At 36.1% G+C, this 27,540-nt stretch overlaps 2 protein-coding genes across 11 annotated transcripts; one reads left to right on the plus strand and one right to left on the minus strand.

Moving 5' to 3' along the window:
* Positions 1-323: 323 nt before the first annotated feature.
* LOC118265382 (putative fatty acyl-CoA reductase CG5065) lies at positions 324-10,289 on the minus strand. Of its 2 annotated transcripts, none has more exons than XM_050706037.1 (11): positions 10,188-10,289; positions 9,383-9,504; positions 8,466-8,582; positions 7,195-7,317; positions 5,645-5,770; positions 4,760-4,910; positions 4,115-4,216; positions 3,286-3,472; positions 2,891-2,979; positions 2,242-2,365; positions 324-1,410 (listed from the first exon to the last, which is right to left on the minus strand). In XM_050706037.1, exons 1-11 carry the CDS (start codon positions 10,198-10,200, stop codon positions 1,185-1,187), a joined length of 1,380 nt encoding a protein of 459 aa, XP_050561994.1. In that variant the 5' UTR covers positions 10,201-10,289; the 3' UTR covers positions 324-1,184. The 2 variants fall into 2 exon arrangements, with proteins under 2 accessions (XP_050561994.1, XP_050561993.1); XM_050706036.1 differs by having other exon boundaries at positions 9,383-9,507; positions 10,188-10,288.
* Positions 10,290-14,475: 4,186 nt separating this feature from the next.
* LOC118265313 (TBC1 domain family member 15) lies at positions 14,476-27,506 on the plus strand. 9 transcript variants are annotated; one of them, XR_007707339.1, is made up of 12 exons: positions 14,476-14,685; positions 17,135-17,351; positions 17,869-18,288; positions 18,766-18,937; positions 20,102-20,198; positions 20,391-20,554; positions 20,939-21,191; positions 22,047-22,234; positions 23,035-23,161; positions 23,537-23,826; positions 25,200-25,764; positions 26,114-26,328. XR_007707339.1 is itself a non-coding variant. In XM_050706030.1 (11 exons), the coding sequence occupies exons 1-11, from the start codon at positions 14,641-14,643 to the stop codon at positions 26,180-26,182; spliced, it is 1,998 nt and encodes a 665-aa protein (XP_050561987.1). In that variant the 5' UTR covers positions 14,476-14,640; the 3' UTR covers positions 26,183-27,506. The 9 variants fall into 9 exon arrangements, 6 of the variants coding, with proteins under 6 accessions (XP_050561987.1, XP_050561988.1, XP_050561989.1 ...); XR_007707340.1 differs by having other exon boundaries at positions 23,537-23,782; XR_007707341.1 differs by having other exon boundaries at positions 23,537-23,732.
* The last annotated feature ends 34 nt before the right edge of the window (positions 27,507-27,540 follow it).

Consider the following 27,540-nt stretch of genomic DNA (forward strand, 5'->3'; position numbering starts at 1 on the left):
ATAAGGACACACAGAAACCTATTCCGTTGGTTGTTTACTTTCAATTTCCTTTCATGTAAGTTTGTAGTCTAAACACTCGAAGTAAGCCGTTACATCCATCACAAGTGTTTTGGAAAGCATGTTAGGAAATTGTGGAGTTTTACCGGAGGCCCAATTACCCCCCTTCCCAATCATCCCGATCCCCGATTCCCTAACAATCCTTAAATTCTTAACACCCAAAAGGTAACGCACTTGTAACACCTCTGGTGTCCATGGGCGGCGGCGATTGCTTACCATCAGGTGGTCTGCTCATTTACCGGGTTATACCATAAAAAAATAGCCACACACGTGTGTAGAAATTTAATCATCAAATCAGCATAAACGTGACTGTTTACTCCAAAAATCATTATACAAAGTTTTATAGTCTCATGATGAGTATCAGGTTTAACTCGCGCCAAAACAAGTTTATACATAATAAATAATATGTACTTAATAACTAACCGCTGACAATTACTTACGCCTTTATTTAACCCTATGACCGCCACGTCAATAAAGAAAAAAAATATTCCCTGCGCCACGCTACAAATTCTATTTTTAATAGTGGCGGTAAAAGGGTTAATATTCGTAGGGGGAATTCAAACACCAGTTTAGTATTTTTTGCCAGTGAAAACAAAATCACGAATGTATGAAATAAATACAGTAATGTAATTATCAGAAATCAAACTGTTAATACTTAATAATAGTACTTACTTCTAATAGAATTTCCTTTTGCTTACCTACGAGTAAATTCACTGCTCAATCCGAACGTTTTAACTTGATGGTAGCGCCATCTACACGACAGTATGATCAGTTACATAAAAAAAAATATCTATTTATATATTAATTTAATCATCTTTACACAAATAACAATGAATGGCGGCCTTTAGGCATTCTCTGACAGTCAACCATAGGGTAATGCAGAGAAATGTACCTACCGGTTGATGCGAAGCCAACCGAATATCATTACTAATATAAATAAAAAAATAAATCGATTGAATTAATACAATTTTACCGTCGTACTCAGAGTCATTTAATGATTACTCACGCAGTCCTTAGCAATTGTTTTCACTACAAAATCGTTACTAAGAAATTAAATAATCGTTAAATGTCTCTGAGTACGGCAGTTAGTATCAAAATTAATAAATTATGTGCATTTTATTAAATATTTAAGTATAATTCTTCATCAAAAACTGATTGATGCCTTCTAAGTAGATAGTGATGTACTGCTTCCAATCAATGTCCGTAGGATCGCAAGGAAACGTCTGTCGGTCTTGGATTGACAACGATGCGTACAGCTTCCTTGAATTATCAGCCTTCATCACCCAGGAATGAGATGTAAAATAACTTAAGGCTTTCTGGGCGAGTGTGAGTTTCGACTGGATCTTCATGTACCTGGAAAGAATGAAGTTCATTTTGGTTATAGATAAATGGAATGGACATGTTGATTGTAGTCTATTAGTTCTTTATTTTATTAATTTAAAACTGGCAGCACTTGTTGTCAATCACGTCAAGTGCATCGGCTGAGTAGGTACTTATTTTTGAAATCAACAACAATAGGAACATAACTGACTGTCTTGGATCCCGTAAAGAAGTAAATCAGAGGACATTATTATCAACATGAAGTATTAATTTAGTATTACTGAAAACCTAATTCACTCATTTCGTTTAATTATAACTTTTGTGAGATTACTAAATTAATTAATTACTAGTACTAAATTAATTGCCTGCCTCGTTGGTCGAGTGGTCGCAAGTGCGACTGCCGAACAAGGGGTCTCGGGTTCGATTCCCGGGTCGGGCAAAGTATTACTGGGCTTTTTTCGAATTTTCGAAAATTTCTCGGTAGTAGCACGGAGTCTGGAATTGTGTCCAGGATATGGCAATAGGCTCACCCCCTATTACATGGGACTTATAACAGAAATTGTGAAAAGTGGGTGTACATTGTACAGCGGCATTACGTGCCGTAATGTGCACCTCTGCCTACCCCTTCGGGGATAAAAAGGCGTGACGTTATGTATGTATGTATGTACTAAATTAATTAATTTGTTTTTCGGCTTACTCGCGTTAGGTACTATTTGATGAGGAACTCGACTAGTTTCAAACAATGCTAAAGGCTCATATTCATGAGCAAGTAACAAGCAAATAGTTACGTGAGTAAACCGAAAAAAAATAATTTTATTCACTAATTTCGTTAATAATTTATTAATGTTTAAATAGTTCACTTACTTTGGCGACTTCCCTGTAGCTCTCAGGAACATGTCAGCAGTAAAAGATGGTGTCGTTTGCAGCAAAAATGTGAATGTGAACATCGACGGCTTATTGTTGGTGAATATTATTGACACGTTCTTATCTGGAACGGACAATATTTGGCTTTAATAACACCTTAACTGTTATTTAAAGTATTTTTTACTGAATGCCTGATCTGTCTTTAAGTGGTAATAAAAGTAATATCTAGTTGTAAAATATTAGGTATGGTAAAACGAACTTTGCTTAGTCGTTTTAGGCGAATGGTACTACGGATAGAAAGCACTCAATGCAATCTGCTACGCTTGCTACGCCGTAGCAGCCACTTCACGCTTTTGTGTATACTATCCTCTTTGATACGGCACGGCGTAGAGTTCGTAGCCACAAGTTATTATCCTGTAATTTGTATCCGGAGCTGCGGACTACCGGGTAGCGGGCTCTACCAAGGCTCCTGCTCGAAGGGCAGGAGTAGGAATGAGGTGGTTTTTAGTCAGTAAGAGTCTGACACTCCCTCCGCCTAGGCGGTAGAAGACCATGCAATGTCTTGTGTGTTGAGGGAGTTTAAAAAACCCCCCCTTAAAAAAACATGTAATTTGTACGTTTTGTTAGTAAATAGGTATCGTCAACTTACCACATCCGTAATGATTCATGTGACTGATCAATTGCTTCAATGTTAAAGGGTTGCATCCGCTGGAGCAGCAGTTGTACACTTTCAAAGGGCTGAAAACAAAATGAAGAAAAATGTTATCATTTAAAATACAACGACTTTCTATTATTATTGGTCGATATTAGACACGTATTTTTACAATACTTAGATAAAACGAATCAAAGTTTAGGAGTCGGGGCAAATGCATAATTTCTACGTATAACCTAGAAGTGACGTCACGCGATATTAAAAAAAAAATATAGGTATCTTGGAATGTATTTGTTTCCGTAAGAAAATAAAAAATACATGTATGTTTTAAAACAATCTACAAGACAGACATTTAAATAAAAAAATAGTAATCTACCCTGTTGTATACCTACCTAGTACATCTAGTAGCAGCTACAATCGCAAGGTTAGCAACAAAGTCCACTGGAATCAGGTCGAGGATATTGCTGCCTTCGCCAAGCAGCACTCTGTTGGCTCCGTTGTAACTAGCCGTGATGAGGCCGGTGGCTCCGTTCCACGTGTCCAACCAGCCTGGTAGTGGCTCCTTCAGGGATGAGGATACTGGAATATGACAAATTTTGTGAATGCAAACTAGATCTATACTAATATATAAAGCTGAATAGTTTGTTTATTTAAACGCGCTAATCACCGGAACTACTGGTTCAATTTGAATAATTATATATATTCCTGTTGAATAGTGCATCTATCGAGGAAGGCTATGAGCTATAAAACATCACGCTATAACCAAAAGGAGCCGAGCAGGGCGGGTGAAACTGCGCGAAAGCAGCTAGTAATATATATTATGCAGGTGGCGGCTTGTCGTTCTACGTGGAGGACTAAGGGGGAGGCCTTTGTTCAGCAGTGGACGTCTCTCGGCTGATGATGATGATGATGAAACTAGATATATACCTGAACCAGAAAGGTTAGACTATACCCTTAGTGACTGTTGAACGAAAACGAATACACATTATAATGTGTATTGTGTGTCTCCAGACCCAAAACAATAATTTGTGGATCACACAAAGAATTACTCCTTGCGAAAATCGAACCCGCTACAGGTTCTGTGGCAGCCAGTTGCCCAACAACTGCGCTAACCGTGTAGTATGTGAAACATAACAGGCATTATAACACAATCCTTTTCTTAGATAATTCATGTTATGTTATATTTTTACTAAAGTATGTAAATAAAAATGTATGCCTTACTTATTGAAGGTCTGATGATGATTGTGGGCACGTGTCCGCAGTTCTCAGCTATGTAGGTCTCTGCCAACGCCTTAGCAAACGTATAGCTATTTGGTTGTTCCTCTGTAAAATTTAAGAAAGTATTCGGTGTGAAAGCACTGTCCTATCAACTAAACTAGGTACTAAAAAAGTTAAATATAACGTGACGTTCTATGAAACACAGATTTCATTGAAAAGAGGGTTGCTCGAATTGGTCTTGCAGTTTTATTCATGTAAGATCAAGGCCGCCTAATTTATCTAAATCAGCTGACCAAGCAAACTTCGTACCGCCTCAAAAATTAATTTCTCACCTATTAGACCTGCCCTGAACTTACACAAGTGAATTCAAGACCAAAATTAGCCAAATGGGTCCAGACGTGCTCGAGTATTAGCGAGACTAACGAAAAAGCCGCAATCATCCACTTACTAATCAGGCGAGATTAGCGGTTCCCCAACATGTCCCCGGTAAATTCCTCTCCCTCCAAAAGGCCAGCATCTCGTCTGCTAACGCCTATAGTGTTTCCTACTTCTATATACCATGCAGATTTCTAAGTGAATTATCTTGGTCTTGCAACTTGGCAGCCCTAATCTATAAAGGTTATACAAATTAATTAACTAGAAACTTACTAAAGAACTCTTTGATCTGCTTCTTATTGTCATGCTGTGGCTGCTGAAGGAACTTCAGGACCTCACTCAGTTCAGCTGGAGGGGGGTACACTCTCTCTTCTAACACTGTCTGGTCTGTGTGGCAGTAGGCTGTGGATACGTGGACGAACGCCTGTAAAGAAGGAGTTGAAGAAGATAATATAAGGATATTTTTCTCGTTAGTCGAATGGTTGTAAGTGCCAGGAAATTCATGTCTGGCTGTGGGTTTCGAAAATTTCCTGTAGGTTCCTACAGAAATTTGTAATGATGAAATATACCGATGTTTCAGGGATGAGATCAGTTCCACGGATGAAAATTACTTCTTCGGGTAATATTATTTTATAAGCCAGGATCTATACAGATACAACCATAAAAATACGGAAACAATGAAGTCGGCGTAGGTATCCTAATGTCATGAACAACTGTCTGTGATCCCGCAACGAGATAAATGGACCGAAATGATACTACGGTCTCACAGAAAACTAACGTGAAACAACACTTGCGTTGTGTAAGTGTGGCCCAATTACCCCCTTCCTAATCTTCCCAATCCCCGATTCTCCAACAACACTTAAATTCCTAATCCCCAAAAGGCCGGCAACGCATTTGTAACGTCACTTGTGTTTCGGGTCCATGGGCGGTAGCGATTGCTTACCATCAGGTTATCTGTCCGCTTGTTTACCGGCTTATATAATAATAAAAAGGAATCTGAAGTTGTTCCTCTATACACAACTATGAAAACACCGAAACAATGAAGTCGGGATAGGTATCCTAAACACATGATTAATGTCTATTATGAAGAAGACTATTATTAGGAAAAGGAAAGGAAATGCTATGTTATGGTGAAATGTCGAAAATGTCTAATTGTACCTTTATATTTTTCATTCGTTGACACAATTGCAGTACATACTTAGTCCCGCAAACGTTTGTATTAATGATCTCTTTCAATTCTTTGTCGAACTGAACATTAGCTGCTGCATGGAATACTACAGATACCTGAAATATACAATACAAATTCTTTATTATACAACTCATTCAATCTATAGCGTATACAAATGTACTATAATTACGTTTCCTATCTGTTTATTGTATAAAACTATGCATGTATGTACAATGCACGGTCTTATCGCTAGCTATTATAATACTCAGGAGTGAGTTAACACAAAAGGATTAAAAATGCAAAAGAGCTAGAAAATAAAAAAAAATCCAAGCACACTAGCCAATTTGAATAGACACTAAAATTGAATACCAAGTTTAATACTTGACTATGAAGAGGAATCCTTTTGCCAAAAGATTACTCAGGTAATTAATAAATTTATTATAACTCAATTGACTGACTGACTGACATAGTGATCTATAAACGCACAGCCCAAACCACTGGACGGATCGGGCTGTAATTTGGCATGCAGATGTAGATGTTATGATGTAGGCAACCGCTTAGAAAGGACTTTAATCAATTCCACCCCCAAGGCGCTAAAATAGGGGATGTAAGTTTGTACCGATCGGACTGAGATGTTGCACGCATATTGCTACTATGACGTAGGCAATTCATTCATCCTCTAAGCCTTAGGGTATGCCTTAAGGCCAACCCTTAGGGCCTAAGGGTTCATCAATAATATCACTTTCTAACGCAAGTAAAGCCGCGGGCAAAAGCTAGTATATTATAAATACGATGTGTTTGTTTTTCTTTCATGTTGATATTATAAACTACGTTTTTCCTTTGTCAACGCGAGCAAATCAGTACCCATAGTACAAGTTTGCTTTACGTTAAAAGTAAACGAAACGAGAGCGCGTTCGGTGCTCTGATTAGTTGGTTTATTTCAGCTGGCCAATCAGAAAGCTGAACGCGCTCTCGTTTCGATTACTCTAAACGTAAAGCAAACTCGTACTAAGGGTATAGTTAGCTACGTAATTACGTATTACTGGCTGAGCCGGCAAACTTCGTAGTGCCTTAAACACTTTGTTCTCACCTTTTAAACCTTCCCTGGACTTCCACAAATAACTCAAGACCAAAATTAGGTAAATCGGTTTAGGCGTTCTCGAGTTTTAGTGAGACTAACGAATCAGAAAGCCGAACGCGCTCTCGATTCGATTACTCTAAACGTAAAGCAAACTCGTACTAAGGTTATAGTTAACTACTTACGGCCAGTTTCAATAACCTATATCTATCTGTAGATTTGCCTACTGGAGATTTATTTATTTATTTATTATCATAAGGCACGTCAACAGAATAAACACCAACATTAAAGAAAGACAAGATGAAGACACAAGATCATGTGTGAGATAGTGTAGATAATTATACTGACATAAGCTCCATACAAAATGTGTCAAAATTCTATCTCTAGTAGGCAAATCTACAGATAGATAGGTTATTGAAACTGGCAGTTAATCATGTATTATTACGTATACCTAGTACCTACCTTGTCTAAAAGAGTTTCTTCGTTAGCTTTTGATATGCCAAGACCAGGTTCACTTAGTTCGCCAATAATTGGTATTACCTTCTTCTTACATTGTGGATCTTTCTCTTTCAATCTTGAGAAAAGCTGTAACAGATAATTTCTATGATAGTATAATATTTTTATTACCGACTTCAAAAATGGATGACGTACAATGTTCGGATGTTTTTTTTTATAAGTATTTGTTTACCGATTATACTCCGCTAATTGTGAACCGATTTTCAAAATTATTTTTTTGTTTGAAAGGCTATTCACCAGGGCGGGTTCCATTTTCACCAGATCGGGATCTGATGATGGAATCCGAGGGAAACCAAGGGGAACATTCGAAAATTGTAGGAGCGAGTAATATGTTTATTATGTTTTTTAATGAAATGTTTGAAACACTAAAATATGAATAGGGGCTGAAATGGATCTGATGGTGGAGCCAACAGACAGTCAAGGGAACTCCTCAACGGTTAACAGTAACCACCTTGTGTTTGGACTTGATTAATTTGTGTTGATGAGAACTTTACACCTAGATGGAGTGGAACTGTCATTAAGGGTTTTAAATGAGCTTATAGCACCGACTTCTAATCTTACAGTGTGTGGGTAACCTAACAGTACTAATAATAGTTATTTTTTGCCTTTTAGTTTTTACCTATTGTTTTGTTATTACTTTATGGTTTTTTGAACTCGGTTTTTCATAAAAAAAACTGAACACCGTCATAAGTTTTTTGGAGCTTCATTGTTTACCAGTTAAGTTGTGTTTGTGGTTAAGTCAGTGTGAGTAAGTCAGTACTTATGCAATGAAATTAACATATCTTTGCAAGTACATATTATTATAATATAGTTAAAAAATATGTTAATGTTTAGAATAAAAATATGTTTTTATTATGAAAATGAGTATGTAGTTATTATTTATTTAACAGCAATACCTACTTGTTATTACTCAATACAAGTTTTTTAAGTTTAATATACAAAAAAAAGATGTAAAATGCTTGCTGCACATAATCTACCTAAGATCATTCTAGAATCGTCAAAACAAACTAAAAATACTAAGTAAGTAATCGTGATTTTCAAGGACCTCCGGAGCTGCGGACTAGCGGGTTTACCGGGGCTCCGACTCGAAAAGCAGGAGTAGGAACGGGGTGGTTTTTAGCCGGTAAGAGTCTGACACTCCCTCTCGCCTCGCCCAAAGCGGGAGAAGTCATTGGATTTTTTCTCATTAAAAAAAGCCTGTAGCCATTGTAACTTACCGGTTTGTCAAAAAGCTCTTCAATTCTTTGCAGAGGTGTTTTCCCTTTTTTCTCTCTGATCAAAATGTAAATGGTTTCAATATCTTCGCAACTGAAAAGAAGTTTCTCGAGAAACACCTGAAAATTTCATAGACTATTATATTACACTTATCTATACTATCTATACTAATATTATAAAGCTGAAGAGTTTGTTTGTTTGTTTGTTTGAACGCGCTAATCTCCGGAACTACTGATCCGAATTGAATAATTCTTTTTGTGTTAGATAGTGCATTTATCGAGGAAGGCTATAGGCTATAAAACGTCACGCTATAACCAATAGGAGCCGAGCAGAGCGGGTGAAACCGCGCGGAAGTAGCTAGTATATTATAAATGTCAATGACACTGAAACTACTGAACGGATTTTGGTGAAATTTGGTATACACACAGATTATGAGCAGGCTTGGGTGATAGGATACTTTTTATCTCAAGGTCCCAAGGGATGATGCCGCTGGTAATATATAATATAAGAAGCTAGTAATAATATAATCCTTACAATTGGCACCGACATAGGCGTAGCCAGGGGAGGGTTTTGGGGGTTCAAACCCCCCCACCGAAAATGCGTACTTAGACTACATAGAGCGTTATTTTTCTAGTTAGCATAGTACATCCCCTGTTTGGCAAAGGTCTCTATGACTACCTATGAATCTGTTAATTCCCCCTTTTTTTTTTTGGTCTCACATTTAATGGGTCGACTTTCTTGAACCCTTCCCGAAACTAAAACCTGGCTACGCCTATGGGCACCGATAATAATTAAGAGATTTTGTAGGTACCAGTTTTGATGCCTTACAAAAAGTATTTTCAGTTGGTAAATAGTGATATTTTTCTTCTTTAAATACCATTGTCATAATATGTATACTTATTATTTAGAAAGGACCTACCTTACCAAGAAATCCAGTGACACCAGTTAAGAAAATTGACTTTCCTGCGTAAAAATCTGGTACAGAAACGTAGCTGCCCGGTTCTGGATATTGCGTAATTATTTCTGCATCGCATTCACTTACTTCTAGAAAAAAATGCATAAAATGGGACACAAGACAAATAAATACGTTATTTAGTTAAGTGTACCTAAGCAGCTGTACCTACTAGCTACCTTAAAACCAATTGCATAATATATCATCATACACCTAAACACTTGGTTTATCAGAGTGTACCTAATTGCTTCGGAAAGTACTTGTACCAGGAGTAGGCGTTAGGGTATTGTTCCACGCGCGCCATATGAGGTAGGAAAGCAAACTTCAAAGCCTGCTAGATGGTGGGACTCTGGGACCTGTCGCAAATATGTATAGCGGTAGGTCAAGGGATGCTGAGTGCGGCGACTCCGCAAGGGCAACCATGGTCACGGCCACAGGCAGAAGAGGAATACCGCGTTGGTTTCAGCTGGTAAGAGACCGGGACGCCGTCGTCCCTATTACGTGGGAAGTTAATGAAGAATTCCATCGCGTTACAACAAAAAAAAAAAAGAGTGTACCTAATGTGAGAATATTTATTAATGTACTCTTACTCAGTCCAAGACTATGACAAATGGTGAAAAAACATGGTAAATATCCCGTCATAAGTTCTAATAATAGTGTTAGTGACCATGTCAGTTTACAAACTTATAAATGGTGAACAGTTAAAGGTAATGATATAAATCATTACAGAATATTAGAAATAAAATATACAAATATAAAAATAGGTACATACGTCTATACGTCATTTTGATTTCTTTAACACAAGCAATTGCTGACTAAGTTTTTCTATTACAAATATTTACACTTTGAGAGCACACCTTACACAGCGGAAACAAACGTTCTATGAAAACATCAGTGGGTTGTAACGTCTATATATACCTACGTATTACATAGGTACCGGTTTGTTGAACTAAGGCTATAGTATAGTAAGGCTATATATGTGTACCTTTTACTTCGGTTCTTGAGTAGGTAGGTACATAAAAAAACATTATTCGCTTTTTCATAATTATTCTAAGTACCGAATATCATGATGTCTGTTTCAATTCTGAGCCCACCTTTGATTTTTTTAGTTTGGGGGCTAAAGCTAGTTGTTATGTCTCATGTAATTCGGGAGATTGGGGTGGTTTTTAGTTAGGAAGTAAGAGACTGGCATCCGAATACTGAAACGCTACTCAATTTTAAGTTGTACTTAAATATCTTGTTATTTCTGTCATTTATAATGATTTTTTAGAGACAAAACTATTGTTGAGAGCTTCTTAAAATTAAGTGGCGTTTGAGTATTTGACGTGAGAATCAGTCCTATTATGTGGGGCTCGTGTTCGTAATCACATCAAATCAACCTCCTATTAATTTGTGGCCACTGCTGACCAAAGGCCTTTTCTCGCATTGATAAGGTTTTGAGAATTAATCACCACAGTTGCTCAATGCGGGTGGGCGATTTCAAACTTATAATTTGAAATTATAATTCCAGGTTTCTTCGCGATGTTTTCCTTCACAGTTAGTCAGTGGTGTCTAAATAATCTTAGAAAATAGGTACATTTATCTCGGAAAAAGTCACACACATATACCTAACTCCGAAATTATAATTTTTTAAAACGTTGCCCCGCATTAGGATTTTGTCTCCTGTGTCGTGGGTGCGTTTACAAACATACAAGTTCACATGCACATGACACCCAGACCGAAACAACAATTTGTGGATCACACAAAGAGTTGATCCGTTCGGGAATCGAACCCGCTACCCGTTGCGCGGCAGCCAGTTGCCCAGGCGCCGCACCAACCGTGCAGTCAAATCTCACTTTCTCTCAAAAATCTCACACGTATTCATAATACAATTGGTGAAAAGTGAGTTTCACATTTAAAATGTTCGTCTCTGACTCCTTCGGGGATTAAGATGTGTGACGTTATGATAGGAGTGCCCTTTTTCTTCCTAAGGCACTTCATTACGACTTTTTACTATAGGGTCGATAATTCGACACGTGGCCTTACATGACCTACAATTTATTATGAGAGAACTCAAGCAGTTAATTATAAACTGTAGTTGTAACTGTTCTAATTATAGTTTTCTATGGTTTGTCTTCAAGGAACACCTGCCATTTACAAGGATATGGATGGGGAAACAATACGGGAAAAACCGGTTAGTTGACGTCATCGATGAACGTTTGTACGTCATAATAATATAGCGTGTTATCTTCATAACATTGTGCACAAATCGTATCATGTACCAACCTATTTTTTCGAGTGGAATCTTTCAAAAGGCGCCTAGCTTTTGGGGACAAGGACCAAGGTTTGTGATATTCCTACCTCATTACAACCACCCTGTGGTCACAATCGGGATCTGTAAGGGGCACGGGCTCCTCCAGTGCCGGCGTTAGGGGGGCGACATGGGCCGATGGCCCAGGGCGACAAAGTCTGGGGGGCGCCAATAAAATGAAAAACTACTACTAACACTTGATATTGCTTCCCTTAAGTGGGCGCCACAATATTTTCGCCCGGGGTGTCAGTGGCCCTTACGCCGGCACTGGGCTCCTCTACTTAGGGTGACTGGTAATTAGTGACCGATATTTAAACACGTGATTATACTCATGATTACAAACAACTTATCCAAAGAGACTTTTTTATATACATACTCACTTGTTTTATTTTTATCACAATAACAAAAGAAATATGAGTCGAGGCGGCCGCGGCTGCGTTATCGGAAGACTAGTTACTATATGGGGTACTTTAGAACTTTAGCTGCTAAAAGTTGATCATGCAAAATTCGTATGTCTACTAACATTAGTTTAAGCTTTTACTAACAGTTTATATGGATTTGTGATCTGCAATAAAGAATATTCATTCAAAAGCACGCACGCTCGCGAAATTTTGTTGTTTTGTTATAAAGTGTGAGTACAATCACGGTGTTTAAATATCGGTCACTAATTTTATTATCAGTCACCCTATGGCCTATATAGACCAGCTCCAGAGCTCATGAGTGCGGTCACGCACGGCATCTTACTAAGTGAGCCTCGCTGTGCACGCACGGTGGCACGTGAACTGTGCCATCTACTTCTCTTAGGTTACCGCCCCGAGGGGTAGGTAGGCGCCCCGAATCCTTACTTAATACCCATGACATAGAATACTCCCCATGGCCCCAAAAGTGTATAACGATAAGGGTAGGATCCTCTAACGTAGGTAATTTAATTTATATCTGGTTTTTTATATCTATACTTCTATACTTAGGTACCTACTAATAATAATAAGTGTGGGAGAGCCATGCTTCGGCACGAATGGGCCGGCTCGACCGGAGTAATACCACGGCCTCACAGAAAACCGACGTGAAACAACGCTTGCGTTGTGTTTCGTTGTGTGAGTGAGGTTACCGGAGGCCCAATTCGGGGGGAATTCCCAATCTTCCCCATCCCCATTCCCGAACAACAACCCTTAAATTCCTAACTCCCAAAAAGCCGGTAACGCACTTGTAAAGCCTCTAATGTTTCAAGTGTCCATGGGCGGCGGCAATTACTTACCATCAGGTAATACGTCTGCTCGATTACCGGCATGTACCATAAAAAAAAAAAAAATTATAAAGCTGAAGAGGTTTGTTTGTTTGAACGCGCTAATCTCCGGAACTACTGGTCCGATTTGAATAATTCTTTTTGTGTTGAATAGTGCATTTATCGAGGAAGGCTATAGGCTATAAAACATCACGCTATGACCAATAGGAACCAAGCAGAGCGGGTGAAACCGTGCGGAAATAGCTAGTCTGGTGCCTATATTTGCATCGTTACTGACTGCTCTCGGGTTCCCCAGGGATCAATCTTGTGTGATTTAAACAAAATCGTGTTAAAATCAACGATTTTGTAAAAAATACCTGAGTATGATATGCATAAGTAGGTAATTATGAAACTATAGTTTTTTCTATTCCATGTATTAATTGTGTACCTATGTAACAAGATAATAAATGTTTGTACCTAAATGCACTCACTCGCGAGGCCACGTTTTTGCAATAAAAAAACTAATGGATTCCCATGCAATTAATTAACTGAGGTTATCTAATTAATAAATCGATCAATTAGGTACCTACTTTGTATAAGATAATTCTTGAATAGGTAATATAACATAGGAATAATGACAGGTTTTTTTATAGTTAAGTTCCAAGAAATGATTCCGGTATAATTTTGTAGATACTTCTGTAGAATTTTCCGGACATAATATATAGGTACTTTTTATACTTACGGAATCCCTTCCCTTTGCATAATGTTTTTTGTCCTAATATACTTCGGCATGACAATTTTGGCACAATTTGTTTTGGCATAATAATACTTCGGCATATTTTTTATTGGGCATACATTTTATTGAGAAATGATGCTTAAAAAAATATGCGTAAGCTGTTATGCGTGATTATATTATGCGAAAAATTATGCAAGTTATATTAGGTCTTAAAATTTTATGCAAATGGATAAGGAACCTTTTTATTCAACCAAATCTGGCGAATTTTCTTGTACCTACATACTTCAAGTTTGTAGCATTTTGGCATAGGGCCGAAGATCAGAGAGAATCTCTTTCGCCATGAGTCTCGTCAACTTATCATGTTTTCTCTTACAAACGGTTATAAAATAACGATAATATTTTATAATCGTATTTAATAATATAATCGTAATAGGTTAACGGACTATTCTACTCTACATTTAAAATTAAAAAATACGGGTAGGCAAGTAAACAAGTAAACCTAAAATTGAGTATGAAGTTGATGAGTGAAACGGAACGACAGAATTTTTGACGCCTAAACAGTGTTGCCCGATTATAAATGTAAATAGTTTCTATTATCGGAGGTAATATTTATTCGACCTTACTCCTGGATATAAAATTAAATTACAAATAATTTAGTTAAAAAATAGACGTTTAACTTCATTAATAATGATTTCTGCTTTTTGTTTTATTTATTTGATTAACGATTGGGAGGAAAATTGACTGTAATTGACTAACCAACATTGTTGGTATATAATAAGAATATGAAATCTACCAAAGTGGTTAATATGTTTTTGATATTGCAACAATAATGTGCTCAAAATTGTGAATTGCTCTCGGGTGTTTTTATTTATTTTGAACAGGAAATCCTTGCAAAGTATGGCGTAAATCTAATAATCTACGTATTTTTGTTCAATTCGAAGTGTATTTTCGTTCGTTGCGAGTCCTGTGTGTTCAAAATGTCGCGATCAAGCTCCGTGGAGGATTTACCTGAACAATGTAAAGTAAGTTACTTGCTTTTACTAATTGTTTATTATTCTTTGTCCGTATACGTCGTGACCTTTGCTCACGTTCACTTGTAACAGTCTGTTGGATATTTGTAAACAACATCTGTAATCATGGGGTTTTCGTTCGAAGGACGATTTCAGCTGGTTATTGCGTCATAAACAATGCTTATTTTGTATTATTGCGGCTATGTAGCAAATTGCCGAGTATGCTTTATGCATACTGGTGCGCTTCACATACGTAGTTAATTTATTTATGCTGCGGGTAGTAGGTAGTACATAATTAGTAAAATTCTTAAAGTATTTGTTCTATAGTCTGCTTTTTTAGTTAAACAAAAGAACTGCTTACGTATTTGCTCAGAATCTTTGAATGCAAAAACATGTTTCTTATTCAATTCGCTTTGGAATTAAAAAAAAAACAATACTTTAAAATTGTGGGTGTGTATCTAAAAATAGTAAAATGAATGTGTAATAAAACGGGCTAATGCATTAGATAGCAATCATTATAATATTATGTTTATCTAAATTTGAAGATAAATAGGTATAATACTTAATAACGACACCCACAAATGCATAGAAGAAAAAGTATAAAGTTATTATGCATATTAATTTCCTTATTTGAGGCATTTTTGTGTTGTGGGTACATTAATTATATATTTATATTCTGTATACATGTGGGAAACAGACCTGTGTCATGGCCATGTTATACAGCTGATCAGTTGGCTTCTGCAAGCAACATAGGTACATACAAACAGGTGGTCCAGTTTATACCATCCCTGTGGGAATTTAGGGAAATCCTCTCATAGAGCTCCCGGTCACTCTCTAGGAACATCCTTTTTTTTATTGTATAAGCTGGTATACAAGCCGACATTTCACCCGATGGTAAGCAATTACTGTCACCAATAGACATCTGAAACACCAGAGGCGTTACAAGTGCATTGCTGGGCTTTTGGGGGATAGGAATCGGGGATCTGGAAGATGAGTAATCGGGCCTCCGTTAACCTCACTCACACAACGAAATACAATGCAAGCATTGTTTCACATAATTTTTCTGTTGGGCCATGGTATCGCTCCGATCGAGCGGGTCCATTTGTGCCGCTGCATGGCTCTGCCATGCCAAGTTTCAGCTTCCTAGGTCCAGTAGTTTTGACTGTGCATTGTCTGTCAGTCAGTCACTCAGTAATGGAAGCATTTTATATAGTTATAAACATTGTGCAAAGCCATGTTACCCATTTACAATTCCAATTCAGTAAAATCAATAATATTGTACCTGCATTTTCCTTGTTTAATATATTTGATAAATGTTATCTCTGGTATGCTTTGGTTGGTAGTGATATCAATGAAATTAACTAGAATGTAGTTATTCTATTTATTTATATTTGATAGATATCTGATCAGATAATGCTAACTGGTAAATCAAATAAAATCGAGCCCCCTGATTGATAAATGTTTTAAAGAATTTTTGTTTTCACTAAAGAACAATTATTATCAAAAACAAAATGTGTACAGTGGGTTTGTGTGTTAAAGTAAAAAACTAGCTTAAAGTAATAAATTAAATATTTGAAAATACCAATAATTTGGTTTAGTTTTTACTGTGTATTTGAAAACAGGTACTTACATAGTTATATCAGTTTGTAGTAACTAAACCATTTCATATTGTGGAATGGATAGACCATGGTGCAAATACATTTTCAAGCATACCTCCTTTTGATAACAAAAAGAAAAAAATATAATTATATATATTTATCTTCAGCAAAGAAATAATTGCAACAGCAACAAAAGGTTCTCAAATAAATAGCTGTAAAAACAATATTCTAATCTTGAAATAATGTTCCTAAAATAGCTGTTTTCCAGTATATAATATTTAAGAATAGTTATAAATAAAAAATGTATGTGGGTAATGTAACAATAGAAGACCATTTGACCTCTACTCTAGTTCAAGGCGACTGTCAGTCCAATTTTTATACTGTGTCTACAAACTAAAATGCTACACACAGATGATAACAGGCTAGACTGGCATTAGTTAATAATTCGTAGTATGATGTCATTTCGTGTCCCCTCGGGCTGTGACGCCTGCATTGGACTAATCTGATGTTTTATTAAAATTACTGGCTGGGTATCAACATGTTTTCGACTTCAAACTGTGTAACTGAAGTCTTAAATAGGTAAAAAGTTACAAATTGTTGCATTTTGATGGTAGTTATAGAAAATATTATATTTAAATTGGCGGGTTCGTTTGTTCCGAGCCGTCGCGTAATTGAACAGACTCGTTTTATCTAATCTAATTGCAATTCAATGAGAGTAATAATAAAGCTAGGTACTACACCCACTTTTCAACTATTGTAGGTAATTAACTAATATAGACAAAAAGTGATTTAAACACTAATGATGTAATTTAATTGTAACTACCTTCAAGAAGCACCTTTAAGTAAAATATCCACCTTCACAGGACTTGTTCACGCAAGATGGGGTCCTTCTCAAAGCGTGCCTTGGTAGACCGGTCACAGACCTCAACTCCATCGGTATGCTCTGCATCGTGCAGAACCAGGACAACAGCAAAACCATCGAGTGGAGACCAAACGACCTGATCACCATCGATTCCGACACACAAGACCAAGAATGGGCGGTCGTCAATACTATTGGTATTACCATGTCTTTTGCTAAAGGTAGTCTTTTTAAATAGTAGCTTTGCTCGTCACCTTCGGCCGTGACGTCCTTGTTATGTTGCATACGCTAGATCATGGAGCTGTTGGGTATTTAGTGGTCCGGCAAGAATTGACTCTTGTCTGTTGCCCTGGTATTTTCATCGCTTTTTGCCATTTTTGCATGAACTTATTTAAGTATGGCTGTTTCGGTGGTCGATTGGTAGTAAGTATCTGACTAACTGCCACACTCAGATATATTTAAAGATTACTTAAATTCTTTAGTATCGATATTGTTCCAAAAACAATTGCTAAGGACTGTGTTAAGTAACCATTAAATTACTCTGAGTATGGCTGTAAGTATTTTATTGTTATTCTATCAATCTTGAAAATCTATTGGAAATTCACATATTGGAAAATCCATTGCCTATAAGTATAATATATAACTAGTCGACCGCCGAAGCAAAAGTAATCAACAGATACCTACATCTATACTTCAATTCAACATTTTCATAAATTATAAACCATAAATCCGATCTAGGTCGTCGTCAACGGACATTAAGCGGGAACATAACATCGGACTACGCAACCGCCAGGGCTCGCATCATCAAAATACCCATCGAGGAACTAAAAACCTTCAGGGTTACGAGGAACAACCAGCAAATGCAGTTCTCCACGAAGCCAGGAGTGTGGCAAACCACTTTTTACTTCCAACACGGCAATGCGGAAATCTTTGTCGCGTATCTAAAGAACCATGTGAAAACGGCGAAGACACGCCATGACAGAAACACATACGTCGTTGTTGAACCGAATATAGAGTCCCAAGTACTGAATAAGTCCTTCGCTGAACTGGATATATTCACGGAGAATACAACTGATGTTGTGTGGAATTTGGTCTCTAACTTCAAGCAGAGGCCTTACGAGACCACTATGGAGGCATTCTCCAAACTCACTGACATTGGTAAGGATTTAAGTAATTCTTTGTTTTAGGTTTGTACTGTTAGTTATTAGAAATTCAGTTTTATTAATGTAGAGTTGTCTTTAGTAAACCTCAGCATATCTTTATTTTTTGCATCCAACAGCCCTATTTTTTAGTTAGGCTGTAGGCTTTTGTATGCTTCTTTTAAATAGACTAAGATACTTAGCGCTAATATTATTTTCGCCATCAAACGTAACAGTTTGGCGAGTTCAGGTCACACTACTGTAAACTTTTATAAGATAAATAAAAATAATCAAGGATTAAATATTAAAAAAACAATTAAAGAATGATTAAATTATTAAATTCTAAATATGTTTTAATAGGTAATTTATTACAATCAATTGAATTAAAGTGTGAAATTTATTACAAAACTTTTAAATATTGAAGATAATATTGAACCAGCCAAATACCTGGAACTTAAAAGACGTAAAATGTCTTAAATCTTCCTTTTCTTTGCAGTGTACTACGGCAACGAAGGCGTGAACGGCAAGAGGGATGTATCAGAAGAAGTGGTAGACTTGTTGACGAAAAGTATGAATGCTATGGAGGAGGCTACGACCGTGACCAAGAGTGACGAGTACGAGGTTATCAGCGTCAAACCTACGCTACCGCCCCGGCCTTCTATACCTAGGTGAGTAGAAGTCCAAGTGGTTTTAGCATACACTACTTTTTGGCAGGCCTATCAACATCATCTTCATGAAGCACCACGGTTTGGCTGAATGGACCTTCTATATGCATATTTAGGTAGGGTTTATTGCCAGTTAATACTTCAGTCGGGTTGATGGTAGTTTAAAAGTTGTAGGTTTATTACAGAGTGCTACTCCTTGGCTGTTGCTACATGTGTAATCTCTTAGTAGGCACTGTGACACCTATAGGCAAAGTAAAGGCCCTACAACTTACAGTGTGGGACATTCCAGGTGAAACGGACAGCCAAAATCAAAAGTAGAGATGAAATTTCTTGATATTTAGGTGAATTATACTTCTAGTGGATATTGATGTGAACGCGTAATATTTTTTCCAAATGATGATAATATATTGCCGAGTTGTGTGCTTTTAAAAAATCACGAAATTTTAAAACTTTCGGGTTTTGGTACCCCACACGATTGTGGGGTATTAAAATTTAGGTTTTAAAATAGCAAATCTAGTAATATAGGTACATATATGTAAACGCACCCATGACACAGGAGAAAATTGTATTGTGAGGCAACACTTTTAAATAAAAAGAAATGAAATGAATTATATATTATGGAAGTGAAGGCTATCAGCATTAGGTCATTACAACTAGAATAGAAATTGATAACATTGCACGTGAACAGATAATGAATTATAAAGAAGCTTTAGTTCAATGCTCACTTATCTTTGTAATTTATCGCACAGGACATTGCGTAATGTTTATATACTTGTAATTTTACTTTGGATCTCTATTTTTAATTTTACACAACGTCACGCCATTTAAATTGCTTATCCACCAGAGCGAAGATGTACTAAGCTGTGAAACTATGTGAACATTTCCACTGATACTAGGCTATGTAGCTGTGCGAGGAAGATGTGCAGCTCGAGTATACGATGTATTGATAGCCATCCATAGCTACATTCCTTAGTATCAGTGGAAACAGTCACATCCCTGGTAGAAAAGCACTGTTAAACTCCGATCTGTGAGGCAGAGATGCACATATACAGAGTAATGATACTTTCATATTGTCATTCACAACGTATCATAGTGTTACGGAGATATTTATAAAAAACCTTCAAATCAGCTATCAATATGTAAATGTAAAATTTATCTTATTTCCAGAGGAACACCACTGTCCCCGGAAAAGTGGTGGGCGTTACAAGATACAGAAGGCAGGATCACGGAGGTGGAAGGAGTGAAACAACTTATATTTAGAGGAGTGAGTATCATATTCTTTATACCATAAAATTCTTGGGTGCTTTTCCACCAGAGATGTGCTAAGCTATGTTGCAGTGGATACGATCATATTCATTGGAAACATATACCATAATGTACACCTCTACCTTTAGGGATAAAAGGCGTGACTATATAAAAAAAAAGATGCTGAAAGATTCAATGTTCTTTCTTACAGGGTGTAGCCCACTCAATAAGGCAGTGTGTATGGAAATACCTCCTAGATTACCACCCATGGCACATGTCGAATGCAGAATTAAAAGCATTGACGAAGAAGAAAACAGAAGAGTACTTCTCAATGAAACTGCAATGGAGATCTATGACTGAGGGGCAAGAAGCCAGGTTAGTATTGAATAAAGGGTAGGCAGAGGTCTCATATTAGTTGTGCTATCTATTTCTTTACTTCACTTGATAATTTCTTGTGTTTTGAATACTTCGGGGTAAATGAACAACAATCATCAAATTACTAACCCACCCAAAAGGCCATAGCACTTGTAAAGCCTCTGTTTCTGGTGACTATGGTCGCCGCCGATTGCTTACAATCAGGTGATCTGCCTAATCGTTTACCGCATATCTTATAAAAAAAAACCTCCGGCATAAAATCTTACGTTCTCTTGTCCGTCGTTGTATTAGCTATTCGACGAACGTGAAATTATAGAATTGTAGTCAAAATACAACAAATTTATCACACTTAAAAAATATTAAAACCCTTCCCATCAACTCCAGGTTTTCAGAATACAGAGACAGAAAAAGCTTAGTGGAAAAAGACGTAAACCGGACTGACAGAACACATCCATTCTTCGCTGGAGACAACAATCCTAACCTGGTCATCTTGCAGGACATCCTGCTTACCTACGTGATGTATAACTTTGACCTCGGGTATGTGCAAGGCATGTCCGATATATTAGCACCTTTGTTGTTGCTGCTCGGCAACGAAGTGGATAGTTTCTGGTGTTTTGTGGGATTCATGGATAAAATTGTGAGTATATTATCTTGTTTGTTGCTTGTTTTTAAGTAGAAACTGACCATAAGGAAATAACTACTGAGAATGTTATTATCGCACCCATAGAATGAAAGTAACCGAATCCAAAAACTGAAAGTCTCAGAAAATTATAGTATAGAATACATTTTTGTATATCTCTTCCATATTTCATGACATACAATTGATTTTTACTAGATTTATGGATTAGTTTTTTGGTTGTAGAGTATTTTATAACCCCAGTAACTTTGGGTTAAGTCACTTGCATACTAAGGGTGCCTTATGTGATCCGGGGTTACGATTTCGAAAAAATGTCTTTTAAAAAGGAGGGCAAACAAATATCGAGGTTGGGCATTGATCTACGAATGTTACTGGACTCAAAAAGTCTGATTACTTGTCCATATAAGCAAGTTAGGTCTTGATTGATAAAGAGCAACTAATCAAAAAGAAATCAATCCAACTGCCGCATTTAGAGACATTAATCATTACTTAAACTATTCCTGTGTAACGATTTTGTTTCGAAAGCAATTGCTAAGGACTGGGTTAAGTAAACATAAAATTACTCCGAGTACGGCGGTTAGATCATTAATTAATGACAATACTAATATTGTTTCCTTTAAAAAAGATAATAAATATGACTAACTATGCTATTTACTTTGACATTCCAAGTGTGGCGATTAGATCTGGGGCCTTAGTCTGCTATTACAATTGTGTCAGAATGGTCGATCACTGAGCAGTGCGAGAGGGACGGAGCTATACAACCTACATAGCTCCGTCCCTCTCGCACTGCTATTGTAATAGCAGACTAAGGCCCCTGTTCTCCATTCTAAAACAATCCTTATCACCATCGCACAGGCTTCAAACTTCGACATGGACCAGGCGGGCATGAAGCACCAACTCCTACAATTGCAACAACTGTTGACATTCGCGAGCCCCGAGCTCGCCAACCACTTAGCGCAGAAAGATTCTGGAAACATGTACTTCTGTTTCCGATGGCTCCTCGTATGGTTTAAACGAGAATTTTCACATCGAGATATCATGAGGTACGTATTTCTAACTCTACCTCTTAGGCAGTTGTCCCACCAACGGCGAGTGAACGACTAACTATCGGCTATTTTCTCGCTCAAGAAACGTACAATAGATATACTTTCCGTGTAAACAAAAGAGATGCATATACAAATAGTTGATCGCTGACTGTTCACACTGTCGGCGAGTGCTCGCTTCACTTGTTTGTTTTTGTTTTCACTCGTTTCTAGTTCTAGCTCTACTCGTTACTCGTTCATCGTTGCCGGTGGGACAACTGCCTTAATCTAGAATAAGGACCTGTTTTACAATGTTTGGGTAGCCGCTATGTCCTAGGTAAATTTTAATCAAGAACGTAATTTGTATAAAGTATCTGTCATATAAGTTTATCGGGTACTTATATGACGGCGTTGAAACAGGCGCTAAGTCTATATTGGTGCGATTTCATGATTTTATGGGTGGTGTTTCTTTAATGCAATACTGAATTTTATTACAATGAACACAACCAAAAGTCCTACAATATTCTCATCTTTCTAACACAACATGGATCAAAAGGAATGGGAAACAGTCAAAATTTGGACAGAACCAGTTTTGCACACATAATTAATTTCATCATCATCATCATATCAGCCACAAGACATCCATTGCTGAATGTAAGTTTCCCCTAATGACTTCCAGATAGGCCGGTTGGAAGCGACCTGCATCCATCGGCTCATTTAATCAATTAATTAAAAAAATACATATAGCACTCCAATGAGTTCATATGAGTGTCGAATCTGGATTAGTTCTAGTTTTAAAACAATGTTTATTTGTGTTGCAGGCTATGGGAAGTATTATGGACGTCGTTGCCATGCGCAAACTTCCATTTGTTGATATGTGTTGCCATACTGGACGCCGAGAAAGATATTCTAATCAGTAAAGATTATGGCTTTACTGAGATATTGAAGGTAAGGTTTTACATTAATTTATTTGGGGCTGAATTTTTTTATGGCAGATAACTTTATTGAAGGAATAATTTTGAATTTTGATGGATTTACAAAAACTGTTAGACGTCAATTTTATTCAATGAATAAAAGTTATCAGAATCTTAGTACGAGTTTGCTTTACGTTTAACAAGATCGAAACGAGTGCGCGTTCGGCGCTGTGATTGGTTAGTTCATCGAACCAGCCAATCAGAGCGCTGAACGCGCACTCCTTTCGATTACTTTAAACATAAAGCAACCTCATACTAAGGTATTGTTGATTGCATAATTGGATCTTAGTGCTTTAGTTTATAATACAAACTATTTAGATTATTTTAAAATAAAAACTTCCACCCACAGCACGTAAACGACCTATCAATGTGTTTGGACGTCGACAAAATATTGAGCACTGCTGAAGGAATATACCACCAAGTAGTGTCAGCGCCACATCTAACAGACCAGATCCGGATCATCCTCGGTCTGCCGACCATGAGCAACTCCACATCCACGCACTCTGGGTCTGACGCACCCACGACATCGAAGAGTGAAACAAATGGTACGAAAGAGGACCAAGGGACAGGCATGTTCGGTCAGGAGATGGACGAAGTTATGTATCAAATAGGCTTAGACATGAATTTTTAGGCACGGCGGTGATTATCTGTTTCTTTTATGTATATTTAGCGTAGCTTTTGGGGGGTTGGGTCGCTCTGGTAAGCTGCTTTTTGGCATGTACATATGCTATATGTTGCAGGTGCCTCCCCAGAGGTACAAAAGTAACGCTTTTGCCATATAAACTGCAAACTTTCCGGGTGTTCTAAAATATGTTTATACCAGCTTCTGCCACTGGCTTCGCCCGCGTTTCAGTATGATAAAAAGTATCCTATAACCCAAGTCAACTCATACCCTGTCTGTATACCAAATTTCATTAAAATCCGTTCAGTAGTTTTAGCGTGATTGACGGACAAACATCCAGACAAACGTTCACATTTATAATATTAGTGTGATTTACAAAGTTAACTTATACTTTGACCACTTAGTGGTATAGGGTTAGAATATTACATTGCTCTTGTATCTATTATGTACTAAATATTCTTAAGTAAAATACATATCTATGTGCCTTCTACAATCGGTCCGTAAACTTACTTTTTATCAATATATTTTACTCTTTAATTATTATGTTATCGGCTTACTCACGTAACGTTTGACGAGGAACTCGAAAATTCTCAGAATCGTGGTTAAATTATCTATGTGTTATTTTGCTGCTCAAAATGTACATTCTATTTTAAAATAACAATGAAAAGAAATTTAAATATTTTTCCAATCTAGATAGCAAATGAATGTTTATATACTTATTAAGGTACAATTTAATATAAATGTTGTATATTTTAAGTAAGTTAAGTAATAAATACTTACTTAATATACTTATTAATAAAAATGCAGGTTTCGTTGAATGAAACGAACAACGAAAAATTTTACATAAGTAGTAATAATAAAATGTCTAGAATTTAAGAAAAATTATAAGATATAAAAATATGACGCACGTTTAAATCAAATTAAACTCAAATTGATAAGATTGTGTCATAACTAATTATAATTAAAATTTTGAAGACTATGAAGGCTCATTTGATTATAAAAACTACAAAATAAATACTAATAGTCTTAAATAACTGGCTTTAAAATAACACTGAGCGACCCAATCCAATAGTACCAAAAATCTTTACTACATACCGCTTGCTAACTTTCATTTAGCTATTACTAAACAAATACACATCCAATAATATTAGTATTTCATGTCACAAGCGAAACTGTACACTAACATAACTTATTAAGGTATTATTTTCCTCAAAATCTTTTACATAATTTAGTTTAGAACTTGCTTTTCCAATTTATACTCTATTTAGTCTAGTTTTAAGGGCGTTTCGTGAATCACGAATGACTATAATAATTAAAAATATAAATTGTAATAATTTTGTAAATGTGCATTTGAAACTTAAAATTAAATGTCGTTTTTCTAATTTTTCAGTAAATACACAAAATATGTGCGTATACATATGAGAATCAAATGATTAAGCTTTAAATGTAAATTATCAAATAGAAAAATAGTACAAATTAATGTTCTGATGAGTAAATAGTACAATATACGATGAAATGTTACAAGCAATACAGAATGACTTATATAGCTGAAAAGATGACATGTAATTGCAAAAGAACTCACAAATCATAAAATATTTGTTGATAACATCAACATTACTCAATGAAATTATATTAATTAATGAATGAAAGGTCTACAGGAAGAAATTCCAATAGGAATATGTAGTACCTATGTACTCCAGTTTAATACATATTATCTGTTGTCCTATATGTATATAAAATAATAGATAAATAAAAACACATAATCAGCCTTACAATGTTAAGTATTTATTGACATCATGAATATTCAGTCAAACGCAGTTGAGGCCTGGTGCTGACTCTAAGATGGTTGGAAAAAGCCAAAAGCCGAAGAGAAGGCACTGTGTTTGCATAAAAAGCAAAAATAAATTAATTGTGAAAAGAATATGATGAAATTAATTTAGAACAAACAAAATATGGTATTATATCTTAAAGCTTAAAATCTTTCTTAACCCAAAAAGTTTATAATACTCAGATTTTCTTGTTATTAACAGCACTTGGTTATTTTGCACTGGTTTTTGAAGTTTTTAGTAGATAGATTAATTTGTAAAGGTTTGCACTAAATAATTAACAAATGGTTGAGGTTGTATTAAATTTTGCACTACCTTGTATTTAAAATACTTGGTTGTTGATTTGTAAATAAATTTGTACCTAACTGCTTGTCAGTAAAAAAGAAACATTTGCATGTAGCAACACCATCATGCATACTTAGTATTGCCAGCATAAAAAACTGACAGAAATATTAAATTGTATATTTTTCTATTTCAGGATACACTCGAATATAACGGATTACAAATATGTATTGTAACGAAAACTGTTTGGGCGTTGCTCGCGTAGTGACAGAATGTACATATTACATTGTCGGTAAACAGACTGGATACAGAGTGATATTTTTTATATTTTTATAAATACACGCTTTATACACGTAAGTTTTGACTCCTGTTCGATTTTGACCTATTATGACTACATTGCTTTCATCAAAAGACAGAGAAATAGAAAGGAAACTGTAACTTTGTGATTATTTTTTTGTTTATACCAAAATTATTATCGGACAAATTGTGTTTGGAGTAACACTATTGAGACTATAGTAGTTCACTCTTAGGAATAATGTTTTTTTAGCTCATTTGCGAAGCGTCTACTCATTCTAGATTATTTTAAAATACTCCTATGAAAAGTATTAACCCACCAAAATGATTGTACATAAATTGGATACATGTGCCATTGTTCCTGGTATTATTAGTATGTTCCTACATTGTGTAAATAGTAAATAATAATGTGATTGTAGATTAGACAAGTAATTGGAGAAGTAGATTTGACTGAGACACATAGAAATGTGTGTTGGACTCGCTTGCATTGGGAATTTTAAAGTTGATACACATGAAAAATCATTTTATTAGGTATATTGTGTTCAGCATAATCTCAGAAGACATGTAGTTATTGTTATTTGTATAAAAAAAAGCTTTAAAAAGACGTTGACTTATTGCAAAGTAATAGAAAGTCAATTAAAATGTTTTAGAGCTTGTCTAAGTTAACACTTGAAATGGTCCGCCTCTCTCGCTCTCTCTGCACATTTTGTATTTGTTTAAAAGGCTGGCAACACACCTGTGAGTCGCCTGGTGTTGCAGGTGTCCATGGGTAGTGCCGATCGCTTACCATCAGGTGATCAGACTACTAGATTGCCCCTAGTCCATAAAAAAATCATACATTTGCTAAAGAACTATACACCAAAATGAATCTTCGTAGTGTGGTGCATCATTTTAAGTTAGACAAGCTCTTCCTAACTAGATATTGCTTGCTCAAACATCAGCAAATTTTAATGCCTTATGCTCGGTGCTTTCACTTGAATGGGAGTCAAAATTACGAATATTGCTGTCGATCTATGACAATCTTCTATCCTACCTATACAATAATTATTATAAAAATTAGTGACTAATTTTGTTATAAAACAAATTGTATTGTAAGTTAAATGTAATTGCTAAGTTCGCCATTTTGTTTCTTTACTATAATATCAATTGTTTCGAATATAATTAAACAATGTTTGTGATTAAAATTATATTCATTAAATATATTATAATATTTTTTATTAAAGTTTCTGTATGATGTACCTGCACAATTAAAGGTTTGTTATTTGATATCCGAAATAAAATATGAATCTAGTGTATATTGGTATGATTTTTTCTTCTCTAGACTACCTT

Source organism: Spodoptera frugiperda, chromosome 28 (genome assembly GCF_023101765.2).
Source record: "Spodoptera frugiperda isolate SF20-4 chromosome 28, AGI-APGP_CSIRO_Sfru_2.0, whole genome shotgun sequence".
In the NCBI taxonomy this organism is placed as follows: domain Eukaryota; kingdom Metazoa; phylum Arthropoda; class Insecta; order Lepidoptera; family Noctuidae; genus Spodoptera; species Spodoptera frugiperda.